General features: G+C 39.1%; 3 protein-coding genes across 5 annotated transcripts; all 3 read left to right on the forward strand.

Annotated features, from left to right (window-relative positions):
• The first annotated feature begins 405 nt into the window (after nt 1–405).
• LOC103434990 (large ribosomal subunit protein eL20y) lies at nt 406–4,276 on the forward strand. 3 transcript variants are annotated; one of them, XM_008373375.4, is made up of 6 exons: nt 497–895; nt 963–1,038; nt 1,609–1,723; nt 3,300–3,415; nt 3,510–3,573; nt 3,744–4,276. In XM_008373375.4, the coding sequence occupies exons 1-6, from the start codon at nt 661–663 to the stop codon at nt 4,083–4,085; spliced, it is 948 nt and encodes a 315-aa protein (XP_008371597.1). In that variant the 5' UTR covers nt 497–660; the 3' UTR covers nt 4,086–4,276. The 3 variants fall into 3 exon arrangements, with proteins under 3 accessions (XP_028958917.1, XP_008371597.1, XP_008371596.1); XM_029103084.2 differs by lacking the exons at nt 3,300–3,415; nt 3,510–3,573; nt 3,744–4,276 and adding an exon at nt 2,388–2,711 and having other exon boundaries at nt 406–895; XM_008373374.4 differs by lacking the exons at nt 497–895; nt 963–1,038; nt 1,609–1,723 and adding an exon at nt 3,002–3,200.
• Nucleotides 4,277–5,836: 1,560 nt separating this feature from the next.
• Nucleotides 5,837–14,143, forward strand: LOC103427884 (uncharacterized). Its single transcript, XM_070821946.1, has 7 exons — nt 5,837–6,035; nt 6,132–6,296; nt 6,947–7,095; nt 7,376–7,733; nt 12,011–12,375; nt 12,676–12,996; nt 13,737–14,143. Exons 1-7 carry the CDS (start codon nt 5,895–5,897, stop codon nt 13,900–13,902), a joined length of 1,665 nt encoding a protein of 554 aa, XP_070678047.1. The 5' UTR covers nt 5,837–5,894; the 3' UTR covers nt 13,903–14,143.
• LOC103434991 (urease accessory protein G) lies at nt 8,497–11,139 on the forward strand. Its single transcript, XM_008373376.4, has 6 exons — nt 8,497–8,851; nt 9,410–9,470; nt 9,635–9,836; nt 10,157–10,278; nt 10,406–10,510; nt 10,818–11,139. Exons 1-6 carry the CDS (start codon nt 8,598–8,600, stop codon nt 10,899–10,901), a joined length of 828 nt encoding a protein of 275 aa, XP_008371598.1. The 5' UTR covers nt 8,497–8,597; the 3' UTR covers nt 10,902–11,139.
• Nucleotides 14,144–15,645: the final 1,502 nt, after the last annotated feature.

Here is a 15,645-nt window from a genome sequence, read left to right on the forward strand (position 1 = left end):
TCATTTTGGCCCGTTGTTTATAAAATTAAGGGTATTTTTGTTATTTTTGTCATGTTTTAATAGAGATTTTTCACGGAATGACCAAAATGATTGATGGTGAACAAACTTAGGGATCATCTATATCGATTTCAAATCTCAGAGACCAAAGTAAGGAGTTATACTAACATCAGTGATCATTTTGGCTACAAAACATTAAAAAATTGCCAATTTGTTTGATAAATAATGATGTGGATAATGTAAAACTCACAATTATTTATGATGCGGTTTTTAAATTCGTTCCACTTAGATATGCCAAATTATAATTTACGATAATAAAGACTCAAATTCGGACACAATGGACAATTCCAACTAACTAGTCTAACCCATAGGAGGAGTATAAGGACCATGTCACATAGATCGTTGAGTATCTCATCATGACCTACTTCCTTGAAATATACTAGGGCCCCCAAGCCAGACCAAGACTCTGGTATCATGGGCTTTGAGAGGCCCAAAAGAGAGAAGCCCAAAATATGAAATAAAAATGGGCACGAAGTCCATCAAAATTACGATCCCGCCAGCCTGCCGAAGCTGCCAGCTGAGCCAATCAAGAAATTGAGACCACCGCCCACTGGTGATTGAAACCCTCCATCCTCCCCAAATTCTCAATTGGGGATCGAAACAATGAGCGACAACTCCAAGACCAGAACTCTCTCCGGCGACCAGCAGGGCCAGAGCCAGCAGCAGTACTACGGCACTTTCCAAGGCGTCGCCAACTACTACCCTCCGCCTCCGCAGCCTCCACCTGAGCCGGTCGTCGGTTTTCCTCAGCCCGTCCCACCTCCTGGTTACTCCGGCCGTCCTCCCTTGCCTCCCCATCACCACCACCACCACCAACATGGATACCAAACGGTCACTGGTATGAATTTTTATCTTCTTATTAATTTGTTGTTATTTTTATTAAATTGGGGTTTTGTGGTTTGAAGGTTACGCTGTTGTGGAGGGAAGACCTGTTAGCGAACGCCGCCTTCCTTGCTGCGGCATCGGCATAGGCTGGTTATTGTAAGTTTATTCATTCGCTTTCAATCTTTACTCCAAGTTTTTATTTGTTGGGTTCCTTTGTTTTTGTGTTTCAAGGCATTGAGATCTTCAGAAGAACTCATAAATTTCCCACAAAACATATTGGTTATGGCAGATTTGTAGTCAAGAATTAGGATGGGAAGCTATCGGGATCGAAACCAATACAAAATAAGTTTGTTTTGAGGGTTGAACATCACCTGTGCTGTACTAATCACCGTATAAGGATGAAATAGTTTAACCATGTTTCGGCGAATACCATTGTGAATTTGGTGCTAGCTTCTGGTCCTTAAGTAGTTTACATGGTTGGATGCGATATGTTCTTACAGGAAGCGGTTTATAATGGGATGATAATTTGTTGGACAAGTTATGAAGTTTTAAATTTAGGGAGTTCTACTAGTTCCGGAGTTCATCATAGGATCATGACAAGAAAAAGTCTTTTTGATGCTTTGTTATGAAATTTTAAATTTTGGACTTACAAGAATTGTTCCTTCAGCATTCTTCTGGCTGGCTGTTACTGAATACTGACAGATTACGTTTTGACTTTTTCTGAAGGTTTATAACAGGGTTCTTTCTTGGAGGCATCCCCTGGTATGTTGGAACTTTCATCTTACTTTGTGTGCAGGTGGACTACAGAGAAAAGCCCGGATATGTAGCATGCACGATAGCTGTAAGTGTTTCTTCCTTATGTTTCGTATCATAAAATGTACATGTCTAAGTAATTCTCCTCGTTGTTTTACTTCCACATAATAACAGTTTTAGGATTCATGAAACGGTGATAGCTTGGATGTTTGTAAAATTTGCAACCAACAGCACATGGGCACTAGATATATCCAGTTTTATATGTTAACCATGCACATAAAGGGAACTTGACAAGCGATGGCTCTGGTTGTTACTTTAATTGCTTGTTTTTTAGTCTTATAGCAAGACCTGCAATCTTGGTTAACCTCGTCTGTGTTATGGATGGAGGGTTGTTGTCCCTGGTTAGGCGTGTCTTAGTCTGTAATTCACCTGGATCTTTGCAAGCTATTCGCAGTAATGGTCCACACTGCCTGTTTTAAGTCTACATACCATTCCGCGGATTTATTTATTGTTTCAAGCCACCATATTCTAATACTAAGACGTGGTCAGATTGTTATAAACATGGTATGCATGTTATGCTTTGTGTACACCGAGTGTTCTTCGTCACTGGGGTAATGCTATTTACACGTTGTTCATTCCTGCGATACTTGAGTTCATTTAGAAAATAGAAATAGAAGTTGCACCCTTGTGTTTTTTTTGGGTTCGGTCTTTTGGCTGTGCTTTCATTTGAATTATGTTTTTACATTTTTCAGTCGATTCTTGCTGTGATTGCTGTTATTCTGAGCGTAACAAAGGGAAGCGAAAACCTGATGAGGTTTAATTAAGGACTGTGAACGATCATCTGATCCCGTGTTAGTACACCTAGCATTCATTCGAAGGAGCTGTAGGGGATGGCTATTGCTGATTATCATTACGTTGGCTTATCTTGCTTGTACATGTACTTGACGGAGAATATTGGGTGTTTGTAATTGTATCTCAGAATTTGCTAGCATTGCATTTACTCAAAGTACATACATATAAAGTAGCAGGGAAGCAATGTTTATATGTAATAATCTGCTCTGATCCGTTTCATTCGATTTTCTTGTGACAAATCCAGATTGCCAATGCCATGAATTCTAAACGAAAGTCCGTAAAAACATGGACTCGTCGATGCGAATTGATATTCGTTACTCGTTAGGTATGCAAATGGCAATCCATCCGTCCAGAAATTATTTAGTGCAAGCATCAAACTGCCTGTTAGTAACATCACGTGATAGTTTGACCGTTACACTTCAACTTCTGTTTTCATCAGTCCTATTTGTGGCATCACAAAATTGGTTTTAATCACACTTTTGTGCATATTTTGGGTTTTTTTAAACGGGCCTTACTTGTGCAAAGCCCAACTTTTAGCCTTTGAAAAAAGCCCATAATTTATCCAGTCAATGGAAGTAGGGTTTCGTCCTCGTATATAAACAAAACAAAAACCCTGCCCTGCGCATCTCACCCCAGAGAGAGACAGAGAGACAGAGAGGCCTCAGAGATCTCAGCCGCGTCTTCTCTGATTCTCCGACATGGGCGTTTTCAAGGTAAGCCTGCGTATCTTCTTCTCCGATCTCCCCCTCTTGACAGAAATGGGGGTTTTAGGGTTTTGAGCTGCAACTAACGGCGTCGTTTTCGTGTTACAGTTCCACCAGTACCAGGTCGTCGGGAGGAAGCTCCCCACCGAGACCGATGAGCAGCCGAAGATTTACAGAATGAAGCTGTGGGCCACCAACGAGGTTCGCGCCAAGTCCAAGTTCTGGTATAAAACCTTCCCCTGAGGTCGGATTATCTGATCCCGTATCTCCCTGCTTGAATTTTGGTTCATTTCTGAATGTTGATTTTGTTTGGATTAGGTATTTTCTGAGGAAGCTGAAGAAGGTGAAGAAGAGCAATGGCCAAGTTCTTGCCATCAATGAGGTTTGTTTTCGCAGTTTATGAATATGTAGAGACTCGTATTTAGGAATGCAGATCCGTTGAGGTTTTAGGGTTTCGTAATCATTGACTTGACGTTCCAGATGCTAGATTTGAGGTCATTCTTGCTGTTGTGAGAGATGGTATTTATCTATATGTGTGGAATTCGGTTGCAGATCTTTGAGAAGAACCCGACAACCATCAAGAACTACGGTATCTGGTTGCGGTATCAAAGCAGGACGGGCTACCACAACATGTACAAGGAATACCGCGACACCACGCTAAATGGTGCGGTGGAGCAGATGTACATCGAGATGGCATCTCGCCACAGGGTCAGGTTTCCTTGTATCCAGATCATCAAGACCGCCACCATCCCCGCTAAGCTTTGCAAGAGGGAAAGCACCAAGCAATTCCACAACTCCAAGATCAAGTTCCCGTTGGTGTTCAGGAAGGTTAGACCACCATCCAGGAAGTTGAAGACTACGTACAAGGCGTCAAGGCCCAACTTGTTTATGTAATTCGGTTGCTGTTTTTCGGCTATTTGCTTCAAAATTTGATATCGATTGTTTTTGTTATGTTCTCGATATCGATTATTTTGCTGTCTCACCGGTTGTTTGTCGCTCGATGTTACTGCTGGGGTGGATGCCTGTCGAAACACGGTGGTTTTAAGGTTTCTTAAGTTATGGTTTAGTAATGTTCTTTATTAAAACCCTTGCTAAACCATACCAGATATTCCAACTTCGATCAGAATTATGTGATATCTTAAGTACTAGCCGCTCTTACATTTTAACCATGACTTTGAGCCCGTCTGGAAGTGATTACCGAGGGAATATAATCACTTTTGGGAGTAATGTTTTGGGTTGCTTAAGTTTTTAAAAGCAACTTTTTATAAAAGTTGACACCATAGTTAAGTTTGGTAAACGAAATAAAAAAAAAAAAAAATTCTAAATCATAGGTTCAAAACAGTAGAAAACAAAAGCAGATTTACACATATTTATCAAAAAGATGTTTTTTTTCTGTAAAAGACAAACAAACAATACCAATTAATGAAATTTTGTGTTTACTCTCAGAATCACTTTTGCTTTTCAACGACTGTCTCAATCAAAAGAAACTGCAAAAATTTGAGAAAAAACTTGCCTACGCCTGTTTCATAACACGAGTCGATGTCTTAAATTTAATCTCATATTTCGCTCATTTAATATAACAATTGTGAGAGACTCGCTTAAGAAAAATAGATATATACAAGTCTTTGTCCTGTTTAAAATTCAAATAAACCGCAATAAGAATGAAAGATGCACTATACAAACATACACGTGAAGCTAAAGAGCAAGCTAGAAAGCTAAATATGAGTTAGCTAGATTGTCATATCTAAAGTTTGGTTTTCTTAACACCTTTTTTGTGATTTGGCGTCACTCATTTGTGTATAAAGACCAAAAATCACGGCAATTTCAACCTCCACTTTCAACTTTGGTTAAAGTTTTTGATACTACCCACCTAACACTCATATCATTCCCCTTCTTTTGTTTCCAATTTTTTATCCATATCTTCTCTCTCACACCAACTACCGTCCATGAATCGCCCCAGGCTACAAATCCAATAAGCTACACAAATGGTAAATGGAAAAGCAAGAAGAGGGATTGATTGAACAAAAATACCCTCAATTTTATGGAGGTTTTCCACAGAATTATTAAAATGATTGACGGTAGGCAAACTCAGGGACCATTTCTATCGATTTTCAATCTTAATGGCCAAAGTGAGAAGTTATGTGAATCTCAGTAATCATTTTGAATAAAAAAAATCAATTTTTTTTTAGGGTTTTCATGTCCATGGATCCATGATAACATTACATTTCAGAAAAAAATTTGGAGCTTTGTACCTTAATAAAATACTTTTCAATGGAGAAAAAGCACTAATGCAATTTCAAAATTAAGAATAAATTAGAACATGACAAGTGATTTGCTCAGAGGTTTTCCTTTTCCAATTAAACTCTCCAAAGTGTTTTTCATATATAAAACTTCTAGTTTACTAAAATTTTCCTTTTTCTACTCACTTATGGATCACCACATTGTCTAAAGCAAAACCAGCCTTGAAAAGTTACACATATATTCAACTTTTCCTTCTCCAAATTATCCCAAAACCCATCCAAATCAGATTAACTATATACAACACATCCTAAAAGTGTCTACACAAAATGATGAAAATCTGAAATCTGTAGAGAGAGAGAGAGAGAGAGAGAGAGAGAGAGAGAGAGAGAGGGAGGGAGGGAGAGGGTGAAGGCTTTGATTCTTCTTTTCCCTTGGCCTTGTAATTCAGTCAGATATTGAAGAATGCAAACTTCTCTCAAACTAGCGTCTTTTGCTATAACTACATATTATCTTCTTCTTCTTCTTCCATTAGTTGGCTGCTCATTTCATGAAGATGTCAACCAACACAGCAGTCACAATAACATAAAAGAAAACATTCACAAGGTATAGTGTTTTTAAATCGGTTTTGCTTTTTTTTTTTCTTCCGGCTTTTCGGATGAATTTCTTCTTATTCCCCTTCTCGGATTGTTGTGTTTGCAGCTGAGTCCACGAATGACGTCTAACGTTACAGTTCACGGCCTCCTCGCATGGTTTTCAATTGGGTTTTTGATGCCTCTTGGAATACTTGTAATTAGAATGTCTGTTAGAGAGGAACGTGGGACAACAAGAGCCAAAGTTCTCTTCTACCTCCATGTTATTTTGCAGGCAAGCTCTTCTTAATTTCTTCTCATCTTTCTTTCTTCCATTTCGAGCTGTTTTCCGAAAATTATCTAATTAGAACTAAGAACACTGATTATCCAATTACCATTTCATTAACTGGATTAATTATGATCATTGAGTTAAACACATCAGTAATCTTTCAAGTTTTGATCTTTAAACATCAGTAATCTTTCAAGTTTTGATCTTTCTTCTCAGTAATCATGATAAGCCACTTTAACTTTAATCATGCTGTCCACTGTTTCTTTTTTGTTTATAAACCTATCTGCACCACCTTTTTAATTACTTTAAGGTTGAAAAAATACTGCAACCATATTTGTCGTCCTATATGATTACTTGAACAGCAAGAATACATAGCAAGTTTCTCTCTTTCTGCTTAAACTCATGAATTTGTCTCCTCCAACTCAGTAAGATCCTACACTAATCAATCTTTGTATACTTATTTTGATTAACTTTGCAAACTAAACTCACCATAATCATTCCTATTTTTGTATATAAAAGTAGATTGCAGATCATCACTGTCTGCTACGTACTCCATATACTGGCATAATTGCTCCGTCGACGTAATAATTTAGGCATGTTAAATACAACTGTTATTGTATATGGTGGCTTCTGATTGAACTTCGATGTATACACAGATGCTGTCAGTGCTTGTTGCCACAGCTGGAGCTGTGATGTCCCTAAGAAACTTTGAGAACTCATTCAACAACCACCACCAGAGATTAGGTCTTGCACTTTATGGTTCCATATGGATACAAACCCTAATAGGATTTTTCAGGCCACACAGGTAACAGTTAAGTAAGGGAAAGTTCGGTCCACATCTATTATAAATAGACAAAAATAACCCTAAAGTTGTGAATTTTTACACCATTGGCCGGCCCTTCCTTCAGTCTAACAGTCAAGTTAACCTTTGTTTTCTAAACAGAAGGAGGAGCCAACAGTGTAATGATTTATAACTCTAAAAAGTTGCTTTTGTCAAATTTTTTAAAGCCACGCACCGAACTGTTAGAATATTGATCCGTCGTTAATTAGTATTAGATTTGAATGAGAGTTTTTGTTTCTTATAGGGGAAAGAAAGAATGGAGTTTTTGGTACTTGGCACATTGGATGCTTGGGACAATGATATCATTGTTTGGGATAATCAACATCTACACTGGATTAGAAGCCTACCATAAGAGAACACAGAGAAGCTCAGGACTTTGGACTATTCTTTTCACAGCTGAGGTCTCCTTCATTGCTGCCTGTTATCTCTTCCAAGACAAAAGAGATTACATACAAAAGCAAGGAGTGATTAGCAATCTTGAACAGCCGATCACAATCAGGCAACAAGATGAAGAAACTGCTCAGAGGCAGCAGCAAATTCAAAGGGACTTGTTGCCAGATCAGCAGCCATGTGGCAAAGTCAATGCACTCAAGAACTTGTTTGACTGAACTACAACATATATAGGTTTTGTTTATCTATTCTGCTTTTGTTTGTGAGTGCTCATTTGTTTAATTTTTTTTCTTTTTTTTATGCATGCACTTTGTGCAACTGTGGGTGATTTTTAACAGGACAGTGATGGAGTGCATGCATTAAAAAGTCGATGATGGAGAGGGCACTCAGAATGTCATATACATATTAATTTGTATACATATTTATGAACACCAATAAGAAGGAAATTCTGAGGAGTGTCTCAATTGCTGTACACTGTTGATGTATCATCGTGTGTAAAGTTGGATATTTGACCATCAAAACGACACAATAAGAACACAAGAACGTATTACAGTTCATTTAAAGTTGGGTTACGTTCACACTAATGTAATTTTATTTTTAATATGATCATCGGGTTACAAAAATTTAAACATTAACTAAGGGTGTTCGTAGTTATACAACCACCAATACTACAAAGGAAAATATTGCTCTTTCAGAGACAAATTGACTAAGTTCCTTATGTGACTTAAAAGTTAAGGTGGTAAAATGTAATTTTTTTTTTAAAGAAACAATATTATTTAAACTAAAGAAGAAAGGGTAGGCTTAGCCTCATAATGTGATTCAAATTTTCCTTTGACGAAAGTCGAATTTAAGACCTCTTACTTACATATAAGGAGGAATATCACTAGACCGTAGTAATAAGTGGCTAAATGCAATTTATGTTTAGCAATTTTGAATATTAACTAAGGGTGTTTTGGTAAATTAAATTTCTAGTTTATCCTGTACCGTGTGCGCCCACCCAAACCAACCCAGATTTCCCCATTCTTCTGCCTTCTCCCTTTTGACCCACTGTAGAACTCCACATACTCTAGTGATCAATGGCTGACCACCACCATGACCATCACCACCATCATGATCATGATCATGGTCATAGCCATTTGAGTTCAGCAACACCAAATTCATTTGTGGGCCCAGATGGGAAGGTGTACCATAGCCACGATGGGCTGGCACCACACTCACACGAACCCATATACTCCCCCGGGTACTTCAGCAGAAGAGCTCCACCTCTCCTCTCCAGGAATTTCAATGAAAGGGCTTTCACCATTGGCATTGGTGGACCTGTTGGTACCGGGTAAGCTGGGTAATTTTTGCCTTTAATTTATTTATTTTTAATGTTTTGAAATATTGAAAACAATTTCAAATTTATCAACTGCATCATTAGCTTAATAGACTAGAATTGATCTAAAGATTAACACTTTATTTTTATTCTAATTCTGCTTCTGGATTTTTGAGTCTATGGTTGTGATTTCCGCACTTCTTTTTCACCTTTTGCACTCCCGATTGAATAAATCAAAGGAAAATCAAGCGATATAGTGAAGGGAGTGCAGAAATCACTCTCGGTTAGGAGGGATTGTCTAATCTCTTCTTTTTTTTTAGACTCGTATGTTTTGTGCAGTTTTCATCAATTCAGCAAGGTGGGTTTGTATTGGTTTCCCCAGATTCTCCCTGGAAATTGTTTAGTTGCTTGGACAGTGTAGCACCCACCAGCAATATCAAATTATCCTCATTTTGCAGCATGGCAATTTATAAATTTATAAATTCTTAGTTGTGATTCTTGTGAATACTAATTTGCTAGAGCAAATCGTCCGGTTCAATGAGAGTTGATGAAATTCTGCTTCATGTCATGCAGGAAAACTGCTCTGATGTTGGCTCTGTGTAAACTTTTGCGTGACAAGTACAGTCTTGCTGCTGTAAGTAGGAACAGTTTCGAATATTTAAGCTTTTGTGTCTTTACCTTTTCACAAAACTGTATTGCAGTTTCGCATAGTAGTTGTTAGTGTCTGTGAAGACCTTTAACGCCGGTGCTTCAAGTCGATTGAGGAAAGGGTAAAGATAATAAGCGTAACAATTGCAGGTGACAAATGATATATTCACAAAAGAGGATGGTGAGTTCTTGGTGAAGAATGGAGCACTTCCGGAAGAAAGAATACGTGCTGTGGAAACTGGGGGCTGCCCACATGCTGCAATTCGCGAAGACATCAGTATTAACCTTGGCCCTCTTGAGGAGCTTTCAAACTTGTACAAGACCGACATACTGCTTTGTGAATCTGGCGGAGGTATTTTCCAAAAGCAGTTGTAGAAGACTATTGCAAATGACTTGATCGTTTCAGTTTGATTATTGCAAATGACTGGTGGTAGATTGTTCTAATAAGCGTGAAATTAAATGACTTTATGGAGCCATCTGGAGTTTGGTGTTAATTTGAGAAAATTCAGCTTGATCAGCGGAAAATGTTTCAAAAATTTAGTTCGGATGGAAATGCTTATTGTAAAGTTTCCAGAAATGGAGGAATTTTGTATGTGAATGATGACTAGTGGCTAATTGAGGTTTTCTACTTATTTTCTGAAACGCTATGCAATTTAATTTGTGTGGATGCAGATAATTTAGCCGCGAACTTCAGCAGGGAGCTGGCTGACTATATCATTTACATAATCGATGTATCTGGAGGTGATAAAATTCCACGAAAAGGTGGCCCCGGCATCACTCAAGCTGACCTCCTGGTATGCGTTTTTTGCTGTTGTTCCGAATACCATTTCTGTCTAGTATCTACTATCAATTGTGTTGACTATATTTTGATTAAATAATAAGGGATTGATGTGTGAATGACTTAATAACATTGGATTGCAGGTGATAAACAAGACTGACCTTGCACCAGCAGTTGGAGCTGATTTGGCAGTGATGGAGCGTGATGCACTACGAATGCGAGATGGAGGGCCATTTGTCTTTGCTCAGGTTGGTTGGTCGTACCATCCATTTGGTTCACTAGCGTTTATAAACATGGTGTGAGCTTGATATTTGTGCTTTTAAAACTTGGAGATGCACAAATGCACTAATTTGCTTGTTCACATGAAATCAAAAACCTGTGTTTGCTCAGTTTTGGAAATCACATCATCTGTGATTACTACATATCCTCGACACTATTATCCCTGTCAATGTTTCGTTGTGCCAGGAAGGTGGTTCTCAAATGATTTGTTGTTATAGGAACGATATTGAATTTTTATGTTCATGATTTACATGCTTGTGAACCGTGTATGTGCAGGTGAAGCACGGGAAAGGAGTAGAGGAAATCGTGAACCACATATTACAGGCTTGGGAAGTAGCAACAGGGAAGAAGCGCCACTGAATCCGTCATCCATGAAGTTTGGTACCTTGTTTCGTCTGTCCCTCTACGTTGAAGCCTCGATGAATAAATGTGACTTCAATTTTATGTCTCTTTTATTGCACGTAAGTGGATGTTTGACACTTCGTTGCTTCCATCGTTTCAGTCCAGTTATAAATGGAGTAAGAAGGCTCCTTTGCTTCAATGTACCTCAGTTGAGTTGTATGTCCTAAAAGATCAAGGCAGTCACTTTATTGAGCTACATATGTCTAACAGGGGTGATTTTCGGACTAATCGGATCAAAATACAGGGTTTCAATACCAATCCAAAAATTTCGAATCAAACTTTGTTTCTAATTGCGGAATATTCAGATTGTACAAAGTTTTCGAAATTTTTGGAATCGGTTTTATTTTGTAAACTAGGTTCACAGGGATTCGACGTGAGAACGGATTGCCGGCTATTGACTGCTTGACGCCTCCCCCTCTTCTTTTATTCGGGCTTGGAACCGGCAATGAATAATACAGCCACACACCAGAGATAAACATCTAGTTTGGTAAATTGCAGCAAATAGTTCTGTAAAAAAGAAAGAAAGAAAATAGTGGTAAATTACAAGAATGGGCCCGAATGGGCCGGGCCACAATGTGGCGGTGGAGTCCATTACCAATTTACCACCCACCCGACTGAAGAAGCGAAATTCCGCGAATCCGATGAAATTAAGGGGTGTATTTAATTGAGAATGTGAGAGATTTTAATGGATTTATAAATTCATGAATTTTTATGGAGTTTAATTGATTTGTAGAGATTCCATATAAAATTTTGATTTAATTCCCTCAAAATCTCATAGGAAGAGATGAGATTTGTGGATACTTAAAATACACTACGAAATCTCTCAAATTCCCTCTAATTCCTCAACTTTCTCAAATTCTTTAAAATCAATTTCTAGTTGAATACACCTTGAATGTTATAAACTTCTTTAAAATCTTAATTGAATACACCTGAATTTCTAAGGATTTTAATAAACTATTTTAAAATTCTAATTGAATACACCTAAAATTTGAGAGAATTACTTAAAATCCTGATTGAATAGCCCTAAATTCATTAAAAGAATTAAAATCCCTTAAAATCTCAAGTGAATATACTCCCTAAATTCGAACAGAGGAAGAAGAAACCAGAAATCTCCAGTTACCAACCAACAATTTCAATCCTACGGAAAAATGGCGGCGGAGGACGAGGAGCCAAAGAAGAGAAGGATGGTGGTGGAATCCCTCGGATGGCTGACGGAGTCTTCAATTATGCCGAAGAAGCACCGCGCCATCGCCGGCGTCGGAGCTTCCTCAATCATGGAGCTCAAGGCCCAACTGTATCAATCCCAAGAAGAATCCAAGAAGTCTAAAGAACTCGCCGGCTCCGACATCGAGTTCCATCGCGCCAAGAAGAGAATCACCGCACACGACGGTTTCTCCGCCAAGAACTCCGGCGTCGACGCCCGGGCCCACAAGTACGTCTTTTTCTTTCCTTTTTCCCAATTTTTTTTCTGGGTTGAATTACAATTTACTTAATTATCAGCTGTTTTGTTGGGTTAGTGTAATTTAAGATTTAGGGTTTCTTTTGGTAATTTAGGGTTCCTGTTGTTATCTGATTACAAATTTAGGGTTTTTGGGTTCTTTTTAGTGAGAAGATGAGATTTTTGAGCTCTCTGTTTTGGACATTTCAACTTCTGTTCAATTACCTCTAGGCTTTAATTTGGGTTTCTGCTAAAATCAAACCCAATTATGTTTTTTTGCTGGTTTAAATTCAGGGACAAGCTTGAGCTGAAAGCAGTTCATGATGGATCGGCGAGCTATGCAGCGTTGGAAAGGAAGGCTGCATTGTACGATAAGCTAGCAAGGGGAGAGCTATCAGATGAAGAAGATAAAGAGAAGTATTGTGTGGATTTTTTCGGCAAGAGAGTTGAGCAGGACGAACCGCAGCAGACTCAGCACCGTGATTCACCTGCAGTAGTATCTCCGGAGAATCAAGATGGCGAGATCAACGCTTCTACGCTGTTTAGCACGAAACCTTTGGGGCTTGGGCGAGCGGATGCGACAGTGGACAATGATATTCACAAGCGTTTTGTGAGGTAAAATTTTCAAATTATTTCTGTGTTAAGTTATAAGTATATATGCCGTACAGACAGTTTAGTTAGAGTTAACTAAACATAATCGAATAATGAAAAAGCATTCGTCGCTTGAGTGAACCTTTGTTAGTGTTATACTGTTATTTTTTCAGTGTTACCATATTCTATATAACTCTGGATACTTAACGTTTAGCCACAGTAATTTGGTGTTGCCGCTGTTCCTCTTCTAAGCGTCAAAGGTGAAGTAGTTGAGCTGAGACTCATATTTGGGCTGGGGGTTGGTAGTAGAACTCGAATCTAACTGCTATGAATGAGTTGCTTAAGCTCTTTGAACCGTTCTTGATGTGCATTCCTGTTTTTTAATTTTCATTTGCTCTATATGGGACTGCCGATCTATTCTGTTAAATTTCATCTGATTTCATAAGTCCTGTACAATGTCTTGAGTGCCGGAAATGAGCTGAATAAAGTATAAAAAGAATAAAAGAGTGTAGTTTTAGAACTACGCTTTCGACACAAAAACTAGGAATCTATTTCATCAATAAATGAAAAAATAGTTTGGATTGGATTAAGGTTTCTCTTATTCTCTTCTTTCGTATAGTTTCTCCATTTACATGGGGTGTTACTTATTGATTGAATCTAGTCCTTCATCGTCCTGGCCACAGATATGTATTGCTTGATTGAAATCTCTATGCTCCTGGCAACAGACATCTCATGATTTCTGGTCTTGTGTTCCTTTTCTTCAGGGAAGTACACGAAGAAGCAAATCAAGCAAGAGAGATGGCGTCTAAGCTCAAACTGCGTAGGGAAGAGCAAGCAGCTGCTCGTCGGGAGAAGTTAAAACAGGCTTATATACGGAAACAGTTAGAGAGACTTAAAACAGCATCATGTAATAAGGAACAGACAGAATGAACAGCAGTAGGCGATGATGACCACAATAGCCATCTCGAATCCTGCTGTTCGCTTCAGGGTTCATTTTCGAAGGAAAGAAACATGTTAAGCCGATTGACGCCAACCAAGTGACTCCATTTGACATGTATTCTGCTTGAGCAATCAAAAAACTGTAATTATTAGTCTTTTTCCTTCATATATTTGTACCTTTGATGTAGTGATGTACCTTCTATCAATGCTTTCCCCTTCTTGGCCTTGCAAACACCCTTTCGAAAGGAAGAAATCAATTTGTCCAGTTAAACACAAATGGAGGCCAAAATGAGTTAGGGGTGAGGATCGGAGATCAGGAAATACCAAAGAGCGATCGTTTTCGCTACCTAGGATCTATCTTGCAAAAGAACGGAGAATTAGATGGAGATCTCAACCATAGAATACAAGCTGGATGGATGAAGTGGAAGAGTGAATCCGGTGTGTTTTGTGATCGTCGTATGCCACTGAAGCTTAAGGGAAAATTTTATAGGACGGCAATAAGGCCGGCGATGCTGTATGGCACAGAATGTTGGGCGGTGAAGCACCAACACGTACACAAAATGGGTGTAGCGGAGATGAGGATGCTTCGTTGGATGTGTGGGCACACGAGAAAGGATAAGATTAGGAATGAGGATATCCGAGGTAAAGTAGGAGTAGCCGAAATTGAAGGAAAACTGAGAGAAAATTGGTTACGGTGGTTTGGACATGTGCAAAGAAGGCCTACTGACGCTCCGGTTAGAAGATGCGACTACGGGACAGAGGTTCAGGGCCGAAGGGGTAGAGGAAGACCTAGGAAAACTTTGGAAGAGACTCTAAGAAAAGACTTAGAGTACTTGGATCTAACGGAGGACATGACACAGGATCGAGCACAATGGCGTTCTAAGATTCATATAGCCGACCCGACTCAATGACTTGGATTTTTCAAGTCTCCAATCGAGAAGTTTTCCCCACTCGGGAAATTAAGGGAACACTACCTCAACTTACATGCTCCACTCACAAAGCTTCAACATACAAGCTTCAACAAAAGAAAAATTCAAAGAACTTAGTGAAGAAGGCTTTGGTGTATTTAACACAATACGTTGAAATGAAACAAAGCTTATTTATCGATATCTCTAAGAAGTTACAAATATGTACATATACACGAGTCAAAATAAACAAACAAGAGGGAGCCTTCACAAAGATTGCTTAGGAGAAGTCTCAGCAGTCGGCAGAGCCCCAGAAAGAGAAGGTACCGGAGGGGGATCATTCAGAGCCTCAGTACTGGACAGCACCCTAGAAGGAGGAGGCATCGGAGGTTGATCATTTGGAGCTTCATTACGCGGTACAGCCCCAGAAGACGAAGGCAATAAAGGCCTTTGGAACAAACCCACAAACCTCTGATAATCATGTAAAATCTGACCATCAGATTCCTTCATCTGGTCAAGCTTCCTCTTCATGTTTGTAGCATAGTCATGAGCAAGCCGGTGCAACTGTTTATTCTCATGCTTGAGCCCTCTAATCTCCTGTTTGAGACTCATCACTTCAGCCGCCAATGATTCAACTTGGCGAGTTCGAGCAAATAGACGTTGGGCCATATTAGACACAGAACCTGCACACTGAACACTGAGAGCCAGAGAATCCTTAACAGCCAACTCATCAGACCGTTTGGAAAGTAGTCTGTTATCTTTGGGAGTGAGAAGGTTCCTGGCCACCACCGCAGCGGTCATATCATTCTTCATCACGGAATCCCCAACG

This window comes from Malus domestica, chromosome 05 (assembly GCF_042453785.1).
Source record: "Malus domestica chromosome 05, GDT2T_hap1".
Taxonomy (NCBI): domain Eukaryota; kingdom Viridiplantae; phylum Streptophyta; class Magnoliopsida; order Rosales; family Rosaceae; genus Malus; species Malus domestica.

Excerpts from the sequence above, each read along its gene's own strand:
- LOC103434990 (XM_008373375.4), top strand. The coding sequence starts at position 661 with ATGAGCGACAACTCCAAGACCAGAACTCTCTCCGGCGACCAGCAGGGC. Across the intron at positions 1,039-1,608 it reads ATCGGCATAGGCTGGTTATT|GTTTATAACAGGGTTCTTTC; the intron begins GTAAGTTTATTC and ends CTTTTTCTGAAG. Across the intron at positions 3,574-3,743 it reads AAGTTCTTGCCATCAATGAG|ATCTTTGAGAAGAACCCGAC; the intron begins GTTTGTTTTCGC and ends ATTCGGTTGCAG.
- LOC103427884 (XM_070821946.1), top strand. The coding sequence starts at position 5,895 with ATGCAAACTTCTCTCAAACTAGCGTCTTTTGCTATAACTACATATTAT. Across the intron at positions 6,297-6,946 it reads ACCTCCATGTTATTTTGCAG|ATGCTGTCAGTGCTTGTTGC; the intron begins GCAAGCTCTTCT and ends ATGTATACACAG. Across the intron at positions 12,376-12,675 it reads GTCGACGCCCGGGCCCACAA|GGACAAGCTTGAGCTGAAAG; the intron begins GTACGTCTTTTT and ends GTTTAAATTCAG.
- LOC103434991 (XM_008373376.4), top strand. The coding sequence starts at position 8,598 with ATGGCTGACCACCACCATGACCATCACCACCATCATGATCATGATCAT. Across the intron at positions 8,852-9,409 it reads GGTGGACCTGTTGGTACCGG|GAAAACTGCTCTGATGTTGG; the intron begins GTAAGCTGGGTA and ends CATGTCATGCAG. Across the intron at positions 10,279-10,405 it reads TCACTCAAGCTGACCTCCTG|GTGATAAACAAGACTGACCT; the intron begins GTATGCGTTTTT and ends ATTGGATTGCAG.